Source organism: Euphorbia lathyris, chromosome 7 (genome assembly GCF_963576675.1).
Source record: "Euphorbia lathyris chromosome 7, ddEupLath1.1, whole genome shotgun sequence".
Lineage (NCBI taxonomy): Eukaryota > Viridiplantae > Streptophyta > Magnoliopsida > Malpighiales > Euphorbiaceae > Euphorbia > Euphorbia lathyris.
This window is the reverse complement of record NC_088916.1, coordinates 61,939,984-61,956,909: the sequence shown is the minus strand read 5'-3', so window position 1 is coordinate 61,956,909 and position 16,926 is coordinate 61,939,984. Positions and strand designations below refer to the sequence as shown.

General features: G+C 38.0%; 1 protein-coding gene across 1 annotated transcript; it reads left to right on the top strand.

Annotated features, from left to right (window-relative positions):
• The first annotated feature begins 1,621 nt into the window (after positions 1–1,621).
• Positions 1,622–13,279, top strand: LOC136200436 (uncharacterized). Its single transcript, XM_065990813.1, has 10 exons — positions 1,622–1,669; positions 1,838–2,970; positions 3,112–3,442; positions 3,521–5,091; positions 5,452–5,801; positions 5,859–5,960; positions 8,645–8,940; positions 9,017–9,425; positions 9,481–10,851; positions 12,918–13,279. Exons 1-10 carry the CDS (start codon positions 1,622–1,624, stop codon positions 13,277–13,279), a joined length of 5,973 nt encoding a protein of 1,990 aa, XP_065846885.1.
• The last annotated feature ends 3,647 nt before the right edge of the window (positions 13,280–16,926 follow it).

Below are 16,926 nucleotides of genomic sequence, written 5' to 3'. Positions count from 1 at the left end.
CCCATTGGGACTCATTAAAATTAATGCTATAACCTTATAGGTTTGATTGGGCTTATTTCTAGCTAATTAAAAGGCCCAAATAATGTTAATTAATGGGCTGAAATTGGGCTCTAAAGGACAAAAACGAATTTAATGTTTTTCCTTGTCTAATTAGGATTTCTTTTACCTTGATGCACTAGGATTCAACTTTCTTTTTAGTTTAGGTTTAGGTTTATTTTGTAGCCTATATAAAGGCTTGTATTCTTCATTATTTTCATCAATCAGAAATCAATATTTTTATGAACAAAAGTTCTTCTTTTCCTTTGGGAATTATTTTCAATCCGGGATTGAATTCTTTATTGTGAGCTTGAGAGACCGGGTCATCATTCTTGCAATATTATCTTGATCGTGAACAAGTATTTTGGTAAGGTACTTGTGAATCGCCAAACACTCAGGTTCCAATTTAATTATTCGAAGGTGTAAGGTCAGATCTCCTTTCATTGTCTTTAATTCTTTGGGATTGGTTTGTTATCACCAATTTATGTTTGTTATTTGATTCTATTAATTCCTTAAGATAGATCGGGAAAACTTGTTGATTTGGTTATTATCTCTTTTTCATAACCAATATCACATCAATTGGTATCAGAGCTTTGGCTCTTAAGGAATTTGTTGTTTTTGTTTTGTTTGTCGAAATTAAAAAAAAAAAAAAAAAAATTACCCCAATCTAGAGTCTTTAATTATTGATCGAGTTCCTCATATCTTTGCATCTAGTTATTTAGGTTCTTAGTTGTAGCGAACTGATTATTTTTGGATTCTATTCTTACTAGCCAAACCCATTTATGTGTGTGAATTTCTTCAATTTTTTTTTGCATGCTAAATCATTAGTGCAAGTTTAATTTGTTAATCAATTCCAATCTAGTTTAAAAAAAAAGGAAAAAAAAAAAAGAAAAAAAAAAGGAAAAAAAAGGAAAAAAAAGAGGAAAAAAAAGAAAAAAAAAAGGAAAAAAAAAAAATTCGGCTCATTGTTTGTACTAAAGTTACAAGTTTTCTAGAATTTGCATGCTAAACACACATTCTTAAAATTTCTTTCAAACATTTGTCTCTTCTTCGAAAATCGTCTTTTATTCTATTCTTAGTGTGCTAAACTTTGGTTATCGTTACAATATTAGTCTTCTTTGCTTCTAGTTTCTGCTCTACTTTATTTTGTCATTCTTTTGCTTCATTGGCATTTATATTACCCGAGATAATCCTTGTGATCTATCAAGATAATATAAAAGAGTGATTGAACCGGTTGTGAGGTACTTCTTTTACTTTCTTTTTCTTCTTTTCTTGCTTTAGACTAGATTTCACTTTTCTTTCATTCTTTATATATTTTGTCATGTCTAACGAACCTAAAAAGGACAACGTTAACGATGTTGATTCTAAAGAATGGCAACAAGCTATTGTAGGTGAGATGAAGAGGTTAGGGGCTATTGTGGCTGATTTGGTTTCAAACCAAAAGAAATCAAGCCAAAAGAAAGGAGGACGCGGGAGATTGAATTTTGATGATGAACTATCCGAGTCTGAAGAGGAGGAGCAGTTTGGATACCGAAAAAGGGGTAACGATTGAAAAGATAGTAATCTTAATGCTATCAAACTTAAAATGCCTACTTTTCGAGGAGCTAGTGACCCAGAGGCGTATCTTGATTGGGTACGAAAGGTTGAAACAATCTTTGACATACATGAGTATTCCGAGGAGAAGAAGGTGAAACTTGTAGTATCCGAACTAACTGAATATGCGGCTGTTTGGTGGGACCAATTAAAGCGCACAAGAAAAAGAGATGGTGATGAACCCATAAGAACATGGGGTGAATTGAAGAAGGTCATGAAAAAGAGATTTGTGCCGGCTCACTATTATAAGGAGTTGTTGAAAGAACTCCAATCCATGTCTCAAGGTAACCAATCTGTTGAAGATTATCACAAACAATTGGAGATGGCACTAATCCGAGCTGATATACAAGAAGATGAGGAAGCTACCATGGTTAGATTTCTCATGGGAATGAAGAGGGAGATTCGCAACCCTCTTGAGCTACAAACTTATTTCCACATGGACGAGATGCTCCATAAAGCGATAAAAATTGAGAGACAACTTCAAGAGGTTGAGAAAGGGAGATCAAAGTTCAAAGGCACTACTTCCACTCCATGGAAGTCAGATCCAAGAGGTAATTTCAAAACTAAATCTGAATTTAGCTCTAAAAGTGACCAAACGCCTCAGGTTGATTCAAAAGCATTTGGGAAGTTGCAAATTGGTGGAACTACTCCAAAATACAAAACTACTGAAAAACCCACAAGAACTCGTGAAATTGTGTGTTTTAAGTGCCAAGGGAGAGGGCACTATGCAAGAGAGTGTTCGAATCAAAAGGCGATGGTTATGAAGCATGGTGAGTTAATATCCGAAAGTGAGTCCGAACATGAATCAGATGATATGCCCACCTTAGAAGATTGTAGTGATATAGAAGAGGTGGATAGTAAAGGAGGACATGGAGTTAACTTAGTCACTCGTAGAACATTGAAGATGGGAGTGAGTGGTGACATTGAGCAACGAAAGCACATCTTTCATGCTCATTGCAACATACTTGGAAAAACATGCTTACTAATTATTGATGGAGGAAGTTGTTGCAACGTGGTAAGCAATGTGTTAGCAAGCCGATTAGGGATATCAACAATTCCACATCCCAATCCTTATCGGTTACAATGGTTGAATGATAGTAACGAACTCAAAGTTACTAAACAGGTGCTTCTGAACTTTTCTATTGGTTCTTTTTCTGATGAGGTATTATGTGATGTAGTACCTATGCAAGCATGTCATGTGTTATTGGGGAGGCCTTGGCAATTCGATCGATCAGCACTACATCATGGTCGAACAAATAAATTTACTATTGCTAAGGATGGGAAGAAGTATATTTTGCCACCTTTATCACCTGCTGAAGTGTTTGAAGATCAGCTCTACATGCAAAGAATGTTACAAGAACAATCTGTGAGAAGGGAAAAGGTTAAGGCGAGAGAAAATAAGAGTGATAAAATCAGTGAGGGTGTGAAGAGAGAAGAGGTGAGTGAAAAGGCATTAGTGAGGTCGAGAAATGAGGGTGAGAGGAGAGAAAAAGAGAGGAGCATTAACAAAAGCCAAAATCTATCTTTATATGCTAAATTGAGGGATGTAAAGCAAGCTGATTTTGAAAACAAAAATTTATTATTATTTTATTGTAAGAGTTTTTGTTTATCTTCTGTAAGTCAGTCTAACCTTCCTTCTAGTATTTCCCCTCTTTTGCAGGAATTCAAGGATTTATTCCCCGAAGAGATGCCTAATAAGTTACCCCCGATTCGAGGAATTGAGCATCAAATTGACTTTGTTCCCGGAGCACAAATTCCAAATCGACCAGCCTATAGAAGTAACCCTGAGGAGACAAAAGAACTACAAAGGCAAGTCGAGGAACTAATGGCAAAAGGGTTGATTCGTGAATCTATGAGTCCGTGTGCTGTACCAGTCATCCTAGTACCAAAGAAAGATGGAACTTGGCGGATGTGCATCGATTGTAGAGCCGTCAATAAAATCACGGTAAAGTATCGTCATCCTATCCCTAGGTTAGATGATATGTTGGATGAATTAAATGGGGCTGTTATTTTCACTAAAATAGATCTTAAGAGTGGGTACCATCAGATTCGCATGTCATTAGGAGATGAATGGAAAACGGCTTTTAAGACTAAGCATGGTTTATATGAGTGGTTAGTTATGCCTTTCGGTTTAACAAATGCACCTAGTACTTTCATGAGATTAATGAATCATGTTTTGAGAGAGTTTATAGGTAAATTTGTTGTTGTTTATTTTGATGACATTCTTATCTATTCTAAATCTGAGGCAGAACACATAGAACATGTTAAGGTTGTATTAGATGTTTTGAGAGAACAGAAATTATACGCTAACCTTTCTAAGTGCTCATTTTGCATGGAGAAAGTTGTGTTTTTGGGTTTTATTGTTTCAGCACAAGGAGTTTCTGTTGATATTGAAAAGGTGAAAGCCATTCAAGAGTGGCCAACGCCAAATTCAGTTACCGAGGTGAGGAGCTTTCATGGCTTGGCGAGTTTCTATAGGAGGTTTGTGAAGAACTTCAGTACCATTGCCGCACCACTAACCGAGGTAATAAAAAAGAATGTTGGCTTTAAGTGGGGCAAAGCACAAGAGGATGCTTTTGAGATGCTTAAGGCAAGACTAACTTCTGCCCCCGTTTTAGCACTTCCAAACTTTGATAAATCGTTTGAAATTGAGTGTGATGCGTCGGGAGTAGGGATTGGTGCTGTTTTAATGCAAGAGGGTCGACCTATAGCCTTCTTTAGTGAAAAACTTAGTGGTGCAACCTTAAACTATCCCACTTATGATAAAGAACTCTATGCATTAGTTAGGGCTTTGCAAATGTGGCAACATTATTTATGGCCTAAAGAGTTTGTGATCCACACCGATCATGAATCCTTGAAACATCTTAAGGGTCAACAAAAATTGAACCGAAGACATGCCAAGTGGGTGGAATTTATAGAGACGTTTCCTTATGTGATTAAGTATAAGCAAGGGAAGGAAAACGTAGTTGCTGATGCATTAAGTAGGAGAGTTAGCTTATTGAATGTGATGCATGCTAAGTGTTTAGGATTTGAGTATATCAAAGAATTATATGTTGATGATCTAGACTTTGCATCTATTTATAAAGCTTGTGAACTTACTGCTTTTGGAAAATTTTATAGACATGAGGGCTACTTATTTAGAGATAATCGATTATGCATGCCTAAATGTTCACATAGAGAATTTCTTGTGAGGGAAGCCCACGGTGGAGGCTTGATGGGGCATTTTGGGGTTGCTAAGACTTTGGACATGATTTCTGAACATTTCTTTTGGCCTCATATGAAACGTGATGTGGAAAGAATATGTGCTAGTTGTATTAATTGTAAGAAAGCTAAGTCTAGAGTTATGCCTCATGGTTTATACACTCCATTACCTGTGCCGAATGAACCTTGGACTGCTATATCCATGGATTTTGTGATGGCTTTACCTAGGTCTAAGAGAGGTAATGATTCCATATTTGTGGTTGTAGATCGCTTTTCTAAGATGGCACATTTCATACCATGCCATAAAACTGATGATGCTATTAATATTGCTAACTTGTTCTTTAGAGAGGTTGTTCGTCTGCATGGGATGCCAAAGAGTATAGTTAGTGATAGAGATCCTAAGTTTTTAAGCTATTTTTGGAAGACTTTGTGGAATAAATTGGGGACTAAACTGTTGTTTTCTACTTCTTGTCACCCTCAAACTGATGGTCAAACCGAAGTAGTAAATAGAACTTTAGGACAACTTCTTAGGGCAGTTATTCAAAAGAATCTTAAGTCATGGGAAGAATGCCTACCATTTATTGAGTTCGCTTATAATAGGGCTATACATTCATCTACTAACTTCTCACCATTTGAAATTGTTTATGGTTTTAATCCTTTGACACCATTAGACTTGATCCCTTTGCCTGTTGATGAAAGGAAAAGTTTAGATGGAAAGAAAAAGGCAGAAATGGTGCTTAAGTTACATGAACAAGTGAAACAACAACTGGAGAAGAAGAATGAGCATTATGCAAAGCAAGCTAACAAGGGTCGACAATGTGTTCTATTTGAACCCGGTGATTGGGTGTGGTTGCATATGCGCAAGGAAAGGTTCCCCGCTCAGAGAAAATCAAAGCTACATCCTAGAGGCGATGGTCCATTTCAAGTAGTCGCACGAATTGGGGATAATGCCTACAAGCTCGACTTGCCAGGTGAGTATAGTGTGCATGCAACTTTTAATGTGGCTGATTTATCTTTGTTTGATGTAGGAGATGAAGATTTGAGGACAAATCCTTTTCAAGAGAGAGGGAATGATGTGATATCAAAAGCACAAGAGCATGGAACAAAGGAGCTTGGAGTTAAAGAGCCTAGTAGAAGCATGAGGGATCCATTGGAGCTGTCAATTGGACCTATGACGAAGAATCGTGCAAAGAAAGACCAACAAATGCTTAATGGACTCATCTTGAGCTTCTTTAAACAAGGAATGAATTCTAGCGAAGTCATTAAAGATGGTGTGTTTTTGTGTTGTATCCAAGCCCAAGCCCATAATAGTGATATGTAAAAAGGTTGATCATATTTTAAGAGAAGCTTTGGACTTGCATGTGTTTGGCATGTGCAAAACCCATTGGGACTCATTAAAATTAATGCTATAACCTTATAGGTTTGATTGGGCTTATTTCTAGCTAATTAAAAGGCCCAAATAATGTTAATTAATGGGCTGAAATTGGGCTCTAAAGGACAAAAACGAATTTAATGTTTTTCCTTGTCTAATTAGGATTTCTTTTACCTTGATGCACTAGGATTCAACTTTCTTTTTAGTTTAGGTTTAGGTTTATTTTGTAGCCTATATAAAGGCTTGTATTCTTCATTATTTTCATCAATCAGAAATCAATATTTTTATGAACAAAAGTTCTTCTTTTCCTTTGGGAATTATTTTCAATCCGGGATTGAATTCTTTATTGTGAGCTTGAGAGACCGGGTCATCATTCTTGCAATATTATCTTGATCGTGAACAAGTATTTTGGTAAGGTACTTGTGAATCGCCAAACACTCAGGTTCCAATTTAATTATTCGAAGGTGTAAGGTCAGATCTCCTTTCATTGTCTTTAATTCTTTGGGATTGGTTTGTTATCACCAATTTATGTTTGTTATTTGATTCTATTAATTCCTTAAGATAGATCGGGAAAACTTGTTGATTTGGTTATTATCTCTTTTTCATAACCAATATCACATCAGACAGGCCGAAGAGTCCGCAGCTTGTGGACAAGAAGTTGTGCAGGGGGCAGAGATAGAGTATAATCACTCTAATATTTGGCCACAACCTCATGTATGGAAGGGTGAGTAATCCACATTGATAGAAACCTAAATCGAGAGAATCACGGAGGCCCAGAAGCATAATTGTCACACCTGACCCTAGACGACCTCAATCGGCATCGGACGTTTTCTAGAAATTTAGACACGGATGTGACAATAATGTAGGACAGTGGGACAATGGTCAGATTTATGCCTGACATCTGGTCTGATCTATTGGCACAAAATTTTAGGTCAGATGTAAAATGGGTAGTAATAGGAGATTTCAACTCTATTACAGGAGCTCATGAAAAAAACAAGGAACTGCCCGGCTACTGGAAGCTGCAGTGAGTTTTGAGGTTTTATTGAATCGGGTAGTGATAAGTCTCCAATTCAACGTTCAAATGTCCACTTTAGTGCTAGGTTATTTAATTAATTTGGTGTTATTTTGGGTATTATTGCTTGTTTTGGTTTGATTTGCCTCCACATGACTCAAATGATTAAAATGAGCAGAATTGGACTTAATTGAAGAAACTTTGGACCAGAAAGGAATTTGGTGCTGAATTAAAGGAGCTGAAGCGAAAATGGAGTTAGTCTTGCCCAAGACTAAGGACCTCCGAATCTGCTGATGTTAAAATTGACCAGGACCTTTTCCAACTCGAAAAAGAAGGCAGAAAATCAGGGATTTGAAATTTGTAAAAGAGGTTGCTGATTTAGATAGATATTATTTGGTTACCTAACTTTTAGGATGAGATTTTCTCTATAAATAGATGCAGAACAAAACTTCTTCTGGGAGGTTTTTTTTTTCTCTTTTTGGGTTCTTAGTTAGCTTTATTTATTTTTATCTTTAATGGTTATCATAGTCGAATTCATGACTATGTGTAGCTAAACACTTTATCGATTAAGGGATTAATCAAAGGCTAGCTTTATTTCCAATTGTGAGATTGTTGTTCTTAATTTCAGTAATCTAATTTTATGTGATCTGTTTACATATTTATCGATCTATGAAATCAGACCTTCAATGAAAGTTTAGGTTACAGTTCGGCCGGGCTTCGACTTTTTCATTCATTGAAACAACGTTAGGCTATAGGATTTGTAATCATCTGAAATCCTAACTATGTTCAAGCGCATAAACATGTGATTTAGTTTAAATCGAAATCGCTAAGAATTCGGTTAACTTAGATTGGGTCCTTCTAATCCCTAATGCTTTCGACAGGTTAAATTCTAAGCGCTAAGCTAGAACTGTCTAGCCGAATAGGAATTATCTTTAGGTGCTCTAGGATTTGCTTTACAATTAAGGAAGGATTAGTTCGAGAATGAATAAGGAATGGCTATAACCAATCCAGATCAAGTCAATTATGATATCATCTCACTTTCAATGATCAATAAGGAAATAATTGTTCAGCCTGTGAATTTCCCTTGATCGAAATTCCATCATATAAGAATCACCAATTTAATTTCATTTCAATTTTGCAAATTTATTTATTCATTAATCAACAATTTCAATCCCCCCTATTTACTTTTTGTTAATTGCTTGGTTATATTTGTGATTAGATCAGTATTAATCATTTGGGTATGACCTTTACTTGCTCTTTTACAATCTGTTTTCGGCTAAGTGAAGTTATAATTATCTTTGGTGGATTCGACACCCATCAAATTTTGGCGCCGTTGCCGGAGATTAATTTAACTTGATTTAATTCCATATATGACCAGGTCTGAAACTTCAGAGCAACTTCTTTTTAATTCAGAAATATAAAAAAAACAGCAAGAAGACTTCGTAAAGAAGTGAGGTTGCAGAAATTACAAGGTGCTGAAACTTCCAGTTCTTGTGAAGAAGAGGAAATTTCCAGCGAGGAAAACGAGTCATTTGAAGAAGAAACGATGGCAAACAGAACCTTAAGACAGCTTCATGCGCCACAGGCTGATCAGCAGCCCTTATGTGTCACATACCCAGTCCTAGATGCGGCTTTTGAACTTAAATCGGGACTGATTCATTATTTGCCTAAGTTTCATGGAATGGAAAGCGAAAATCCACATAATCATCTCAAAGAATTTCATGCGGTCTGCTCAGGTATGAGTTCACAAGGAATAACCGAGGAACAAGTGAAATTAAGAGCTTTTTCCCTTTTCTTTGCAGGATGCGGCTAAAGACTGGTTTCTCAACCTACCCTCTGGATCCATCACAACATGGATGGGTATGGCACAAGCATTCCTAGAAAAGTATTTTCCAGCTTCTCGAGCAGCAATGATTCGTAGGGAGATTAGTGGAATAAGGCAAAAAGATATTGAGACACTCCATGACTATTGGGAGAGGTTTAAAAGGCTATGTGCAAGCTATCCCCAACATGGGATAACTGAACATTCTCTTATTCAATATTTTTATGAGGGAATATTAGGAATGGAAAGAAAAATGGTAGATGCTGCAAGTGGGGGAAGCCTCATTGATAAAACGCCATCTGCTGCTAAAGAATTGATCCAAAGCATGGCAGCAACTTCCCAACAATTTGGGAAACAACAAGATGCTCCACGAAAAGCGTATGAGGTAGGTACTTCTTCCATTGAAGAAAAATTAAATACTTCTTATACAAAATTTGGTTGTAGGGAAGGTAGCTCGAGTGAAAACATGCGGGATATGCTCAGTTATCGGACATGCCTCAGATGAATGTCCCGCATTGCACGAAGGTACACCGGAGCAGATCAATGTCGTCTTTGGATATCAAGGGCAACCTCCACAGAAGTATGATCCATACCTCAGCTACGAGCAGCAAAATAATGTGCTTCAACCGAATATTCCCCAACAATATCAACAAAGACCTCAACAATATAGATATGTTCAAATGGATCCAAATTCAGGTATGATGTCAAATTCCAATGATCAATTTGTTATGTCTAACCTGCTGAAATTCCAGGAAGAACAAGGCAAGGTCAATGCCAATTTTCAAGCCAACTTCCAAAATCTAGAGAAGCAAATGAGTCAGATAGCGACCACTCTGAGTGCAATACAGTCCCAGGGGAAGTTACCTTCACAAACTGAGGCAAATCCGAGACAGAATGTGAGTGCAATCTCACTTTGCAGCGGAAAAGAATTAGTTTTGCCCAAGACTAAGCCTACTTCCGAATCAGAACAGACTATGTCAGAGAAATCTGCAAGCAAAGAGGAGGTATTCGAAAAAGAAATGGAAGGTTTAGCTACAGAAGGTTCAGCTGGTAAGTCATCCGAAGAGCAAGACATGCCTTTTGTAATTAAGGTCCCTTTCCCTCAACGTTTAGCCAAATTAAAGAAGGAAAAAGAAGAGAAAGACATCTTTGAGGTATTTCGTAAGGTTGAGGTGAATATTCCATTGCTTAATGTTATTAGACAAATCCCTCGATATGCTAAATTCCTTAAAGAATTGTGTGCTAACAAGATCAAAAAAATTGGGTATGAAAAGATTACCATGGGTGAGAATGTGTTTGCTGTACTCCAAAAGAAAATGCCCCAAAAATGTAAGGATAGAGGTATGTTTGCTATTTCTTGTCAAATTGGGAGTACTAGTATTAAGAGAGCAATGTGTGATCTAGGAGCATCAATTAATGTCATGCCTAAATCAATTTATTCATCTTTAAATGCTGGTCCTTTAGAGGAAACAGGAGTAGTAATCCAACTCGCTAACCGATCTATAGTTTATCCCGAAGGTTTGTTGGAAGATGTTCTTGTGCAGGTTAATGGTTTAATTTTCCCAGCTGATTTCTATGTCGTAGACATGGAAGATGAAGATCACTCTTCAGATTCATCAGAAATCCTGTTAGGTAGACCATTCCTAACAACTGCTCGGACAAAAATCGATGTTCACAAAGGAACAATGACTATGGAGTTTGATGGTAAAATTGTTCAATTTGATGTTTATAAGGCCATGAAAATTCCTAATGAAGTGTCTTTTGTTTGTGGCATAGATGCTATTGAACCAATAACTCATCAAGTTTTTGAAGCATGTAGGTGTTGGGGTTTAGTGTCCTATAGACAATTGTTCTAGGATACAAACTTAATGTAAATGAATTGTTCTTTATATCATTTGTTTAATGAGATATATGTTTTATAACTATATAAAGGCAATCCCTTTTAAGCACTAAATAAAGTCTAATAAAAGGAAATTCGTAAGTTTATTTAAAGTGATTATAAAGTGTTCATACAAGCATGAAGTGAGACAAAACTTTATAGTAAACTGATAAACTTAAAACCACCCGAAGTCAAGTGATGTGTTTGGGATTGACATATCACTGTTGAGACTTGTATGTAACAATGTCTTCTGTCCGATAGAAAGCTGGTCTCACAAGCTTCATATATACAGATATCTGGACAGTTACATAGATCCGATGAAACGTTGTTCATTAGGATTGGGGATCCGATTTGAGATAACAGGATGGGTAGATTCATCCTTGTCACCTGTTCATCTCATTGGTATTAATAGGTATAACTAATCCTCAGACTCAAAGGAATATTAATTGGTATTCTGGATTACGGAATGTGATGCTTTGACTCTAGTGTAACACGATCCTTAACAGAGATGACTCTGGGGTGTGAATAGTAGACGTTGGGTATCACAGGAAGTAATTGCGGAGTCGTTATATATTGGATTGAGCATTTATCACTCCCGATAAATGGGAGATACATCCATGGATCGCTTGTGGAAGACTCGACTCTAAATCCTTGCAAGGTGATAGCTTAAGAGTAAGAAATACAGATTTCACTTAACCTATCTTTTTGAGTTGACTCGGCCTGTACAAGTAAAACGAACGTCTCGCTATATGTGACTTGACATCACCCATAGTCATAAGATTCAGTTCAAGGATGTAGTTGATAAAGGATCGAATTATACTGTAACTAATACGGAAAGGTTAACGACAGAATCAACCTGTCTTCTTATAGCTCTAGGGGAATGATTACGGACTTGCTAATCACATACTCTGTACATCATTTCGTTATGCAAAGATTAAATATAATTCTTTGAAAATTAATTTAATAACGTTGCATACGGCTAGAAGCAATAAGAACCTAATGGATCACACATAAGACTTGGAACCTAAAAGAGAGATAGATGTTAATTAATTGATAGAAGCCCAATTGAGCCCAATAAGGCCCATGGACATAAGGGGGTCGAAATTCATGTAGTAATATACATGAATAATTAATTTGAATCCTAATTAGATTAGGAATATGAATTAAATTAATTAAGAGATAATTAAGTTAGGAGTTTTAATTAGATTAATATACTCCTATTATTATCCAATAAGGTTATTATTATTATCCTTAATATATTAGATATATAGTGAGATAATAATTAGGAATTCTATTCCGAATGGAATTCCTATTCAGTAACCTAATTCTATCTAACTAGGGATTAGATACAAGAGATTATAAATACTCATTCCCTTGAGATTTTCGAAATCCAAGCAAGCCATACCCTACTTGTGATTTTCGAAATTCACCTAGTCCAAGAGAGAGAAAATTCGACACCCCTAGTTCGAGGACGAGATTTCTCTACGGCTTCGTTTGATCAATTAATTTTTATCTATTTCTTTTATCCTTGATCTTGTGTTGATTAGTTAGAGGCAATCTACTTTGGTTGCTATTCAACGGTTGATACTAAATTAATCTTCCCGTGTTTTATTTCGTGTTTGGGAACTCGAAGAAGAAAAATAAACAAAAAGGGAGAAATTCGTTTTACTACTCCTACATCAGGTCAGTTCACGATTTCGCGGATTCCCGGAGATTGAACCGTCGGATCGTCGCGATTTTTGGACAGGAGCTTCTAGACATATTCTTCCACGTTTCCACCGAAGGGATTGTCGTTCGGAGGTCTGAAGGTCTGTTTCGGATAGGGGCAGATTGGTAGATAGTTTCTATCTCTTTTGAAGTTGTGGGCACTTCGTTTGCAACAGTAGATAGAACTTCTAAAAGGTATTTCTTCTTATCCATCTTTATATGAAATAACGGTTAACGGATCTTGTGGTTTATGGAAATAGGTTAAAAAATTTATATTTCCGCTGCTATATGTTAGCCTATTTTTCCAACAGTAGGGAAGACAGGATGCAAGTAGTTATAGAAGAAAGCTTAGATGTGAGCAGCAAAATAGAGGAGATTGGAGAAGATGTGCAAGAAACACCGGTAGTTGAGCAGTGTAACATGAATATTGATAAAGCAGGAAAACTCAGGAAGTTAAAAGGACAAGAACTTGAGGAACTAAGGAATGAAGCTTGTGAGAGTTCGAGGATTCACAAATTGAAGACTAAGAAAGTGGAAATTCAGCGTTTGGAGAACGGGAAAGTGCAGAAAGTAAATGGCCATTGTCTCACGCCATTTTATGAGAATATCCCGATTGAAAGTGGTGAAGTTGTGGAGATACAAGTTCCTGGAGACTAGCCTGAAGCTCAATTCCGTCTAGCCAAAGAAGTTAACTAGCGGCGCTAATGGGAGGCAACCCAGTGTTGGTCCTGCCCAGGACCAGCATCTGTCATTTATATTTATTTATTTATTCAATTCATATGGAATAACCAATTTTACCATCATCTTCTCCAAATGACTTAAATTTCTGGGTTTTGATTTTACAGGTATAAAAGAAAAAAAAGAAGAAGAAGTCCCTAATTCTATCCCTCAATCCGCCACTCCCCCTCTCATTCCTACCTGACGGCAGGTCAAACCCCTTCACCACAACCCCTAGCTTCTGGCCACCATCCTCCACGGGGCAGTAACTCTTACTCTTTTCTTTTATTCTACTCCTGACCTTAGATTCTTAATGGTTTCTCTTTTTACTTCGAGACGATGCATGTTATAAGTGGGAGAGGAGACTTGAGTAGAATAGAATGTAAATATATATATTTGGTGCTGATTGGTGTGATGGGAGCTTTGCTTTGGTTTACATGTGCTGCGGTAAATTTTTATTTATTTATTTAATTTTTTGATGTAAATTTGGGGTCGGAACTGATTTTTGACTAAGTGTGAGGTGCACACCAATTTCTGATTGTGAATAAGTTTGAAATAGTGTGGGGTGTACACCCTTTGTTTTGTCCCTAGAAATAACAATGCTAGCTCTCAGTTTTGCACTTGGTTGAAAATAGGTTGCCAACTTAGTACTGAAATCCTTAAGTTTTGTTTTGAATAAAGCTTTCGATTTCAAAAGGTCGGGATTGCACAATTGTCTTGAGCATGCATATGAATCACTTGACTAATCTCCCATTACATGACAGACGTTTTCGATGAAGCAACACCAATTTGACCCCAATTTTTGGAAAGTTTTTGAGCCTAAATGCAAGAACAAAAACATTACACTTTGTTCTATTCTTTCCGAGTGTTATCCAATTCTAGTTTGGAATTCTAGAACTTGCCATGTTATGCATTTCGAGACCACACTGAAGTATCCGAGTATTAAAAATGATAAGGGCAGTAGGTTTCTTTTCTTAGCCATTTCAAATAAAATTTGAACCCTTAGTCTTGCTCAAGACTAACAAAAATAACAGTACCAGCCCTTATTTAGCCACATTTGAGCCTTTTTCCATTTTTGACACACCTTTGTCCGAGTCCTTTGGCCAGGGACATGCTAGCCATCAGAGTTTGTACATTCTTTCATTTATTTCTATGTTTAGTTGTTGCTTTGAGCAATTTCCATATTCAAATTGACCACAAGTTCATCAAAGTATGAGGATTTAGCATAAGTCCTTTAGTTATATGTGGTTGTGCTTCCAAAGGTGTCTCAATGGATATTAGATTACAAAACAGTAAATATTCTTTGTTAATAACAATTTTAGTGCAAAGAAAAAAAATAACAAAAAAGAAGAAAACAAAAAAAGGGAAAAAGAAGTAGAAAAGAAAAGAAGTTTTTATGCTCAATGTTTCATGAGCATTGTTTATAAGTCTGTTTGATTTTTATTTTGGCCATTTCCATTCTCATCAATCACTCTTCTCTCTTATTTCCTTTCCAAACCTTACCCCTAGCCTACAATACACCTTGTTTTAAGTCCCTTTGATTTATTGACTTGAATTCATACTAAGTGGTGGAGATTTGATATATTGGCAAGCCTATGGTAATTGCATTCTAGGTTGTGAATTGAGCGATTTCTTGAAAATTGATAACATTGAGATATTATCCTGAGGACCAAAAGGGATATTCACCTCAAAGTACGCCGCGTAGTGGTCTCCTAAAGGAAGCTGGTTGGCGGATCTCCCCAGATCAGCTCAGAGAGATCCGCTGGCGGACCTATGGGGCGAATCTCTCCCTTCGCCTCTATAACGGCTGGCCGCTGACTCGGCCATAAAAGATCATTAATGAGTTATTAATTAGCTAATCTGCCAGGTTCAGAATAACCCGTAACCGCCATTAATGAGGCATTAATGGAGACTTTCTAGTTACCTGAAGGTTACAACTTTCCAGCTATATATAGCCTGATCCCCTAGGTTATCAAGGTACACACACATTCTCACCATTCTTGTCAATTCCGTTGGGTTCTTTGATCCATCTTACTGACTTTGGCATCGGAGTGTCCCCGGCCGATCCCAATGGCACCTCACAGGGAAGTGCTCCGATCAAGGATTTTTTCTCAAGTTAACATTGGTGCGGTGAACGTGGAATCCTTAATCAAACAAAGGGTTTTTTCATTCACGCTGAAAACGCAATGACCAACGGAGGTGAAAATCCCTCCTCAGGGATTGAAGCACCGTTAGTTACACCATCTAGTGCTGGTCGCACCGATACAACCGCTCTAATAACGCATGTCGACAATAACATGCCTACCGCTGCTTTTATCAATATGTGTGCACAAGATATCGAGGCGCGATATGGACTCGAGATAGGAAATCGCCTTCGAACATATATGACTCTTCCTCCGTGTTGGAGTATGACGTCTACTTCAACCGTTTCATCTTTGCCTTTGTTAAACTTTGGCCTTGGACCAGGTGCCCATAGCTCCTCATTCCTTCAAGCTCACAACACGGATTCCATGTTAACTGCCACGATATCAAGTGGCGAGCGACCAATTAATCGGGAGTTATTCCCTGGTGAAGGAAGTCAAAGAAATAATACAACCCTTCCTGGCAGATCTGGGGGTCCGGGGTTGAATCTTGGTGGGTCCGATATACCCAAGCGTCCACGGACGAATTTATCCCTTGGCGGATCTAAAGGGCCAACTCGCAAGAAGCATAGAAAAGAGAAGGATAAGCGGATAAGGTCACCTTCGCCCCGACGAGCAAGATCCTCCCGTCGTGGCAGATCGCCCCCATCTACTGGCCGTAGACGAAGTAAAAGGCCAGAAAAGGCATCCCATGCAAGTGGACCACCACCGCCGCCGCCTTCAGGAACTGTTGGACACATCACGTCAGGAGGCCAGGGGGGAGGAAGCGGTCCGACTCCCCCAGGTGGAGGAAATGGAGGGAGAGGTGGTGGTGGAGGAGGAGGCGGAGGAGGAAGTGGACGCAGTAATGAAGGAAGACGTTCGCCATCAGATCCATCGTCTGATTCAAGTTCTTCTTCTTCTTCTTCTTCTCCAAGCAGATCGCCACGAAGAGGCTGTCCCAGCGCGGATCTGGAAAATTTTGATGATAGGGTAAGGGCCCTGGTGCTCCGTATGAATGAAGAAAATGCCAGGCACAACCCGTTCGCCAATAGAGATTCGCCTTTTGCAGCTTGGATTGAGGCGGAGGAGACGGAAAGAGCTTTTAAGATTCCCAATCTCGCAATATACACAGGCAAAGATAATCCAGAAGCTCACGTTCGAAAGTATCGAATACTGGCCAGGCTCAACCGAGCCACCAAGCCCGTGCTCTGCAAAATGTTTGTCACCACGCTGGGGGGCCCAGCCTATTTGTGGTTTCAATCTCTACCTCCGGGCTCGATAAACAGCTTTGATCAATTGAGCAGGGAATTTTGTGCTAAATTCGCCGGTTGTATTCCTGCAGTGGTGAAATCTGGAAAGCTTTTTGAGTTAAAGCAGAAAGCGAATGAACCCCTTCGGGAGTATGTGGACACTTTCAACCAATTGTGCATACAAATCGTTGATGTGGATATCTCCGTAGCTGTG

Bases quoted from the DNA above. Each gene is read 5' to 3' on its own strand.
- LOC136200436 (XM_065990813.1), top strand. From the start codon at position 1,622: ATGCCTACTTTTCGAGGAGCTAGTGACCCAGAGGCGTATCTTGATTGG. The intron at 8,941-9,016 runs GTCTGCTCAGGT...TTTTCTTTGCAG, and splicing joins ATCTCAAAGAATTTCATGCG to GATGCGGCTAAAGACTGGTT. The intron at 9,426-9,480 runs GTACTTCTTCCA...ATTTGGTTGTAG, and splicing joins ACGAAAAGCGTATGAGGTAG to GGAAGGTAGCTCGAGTGAAA.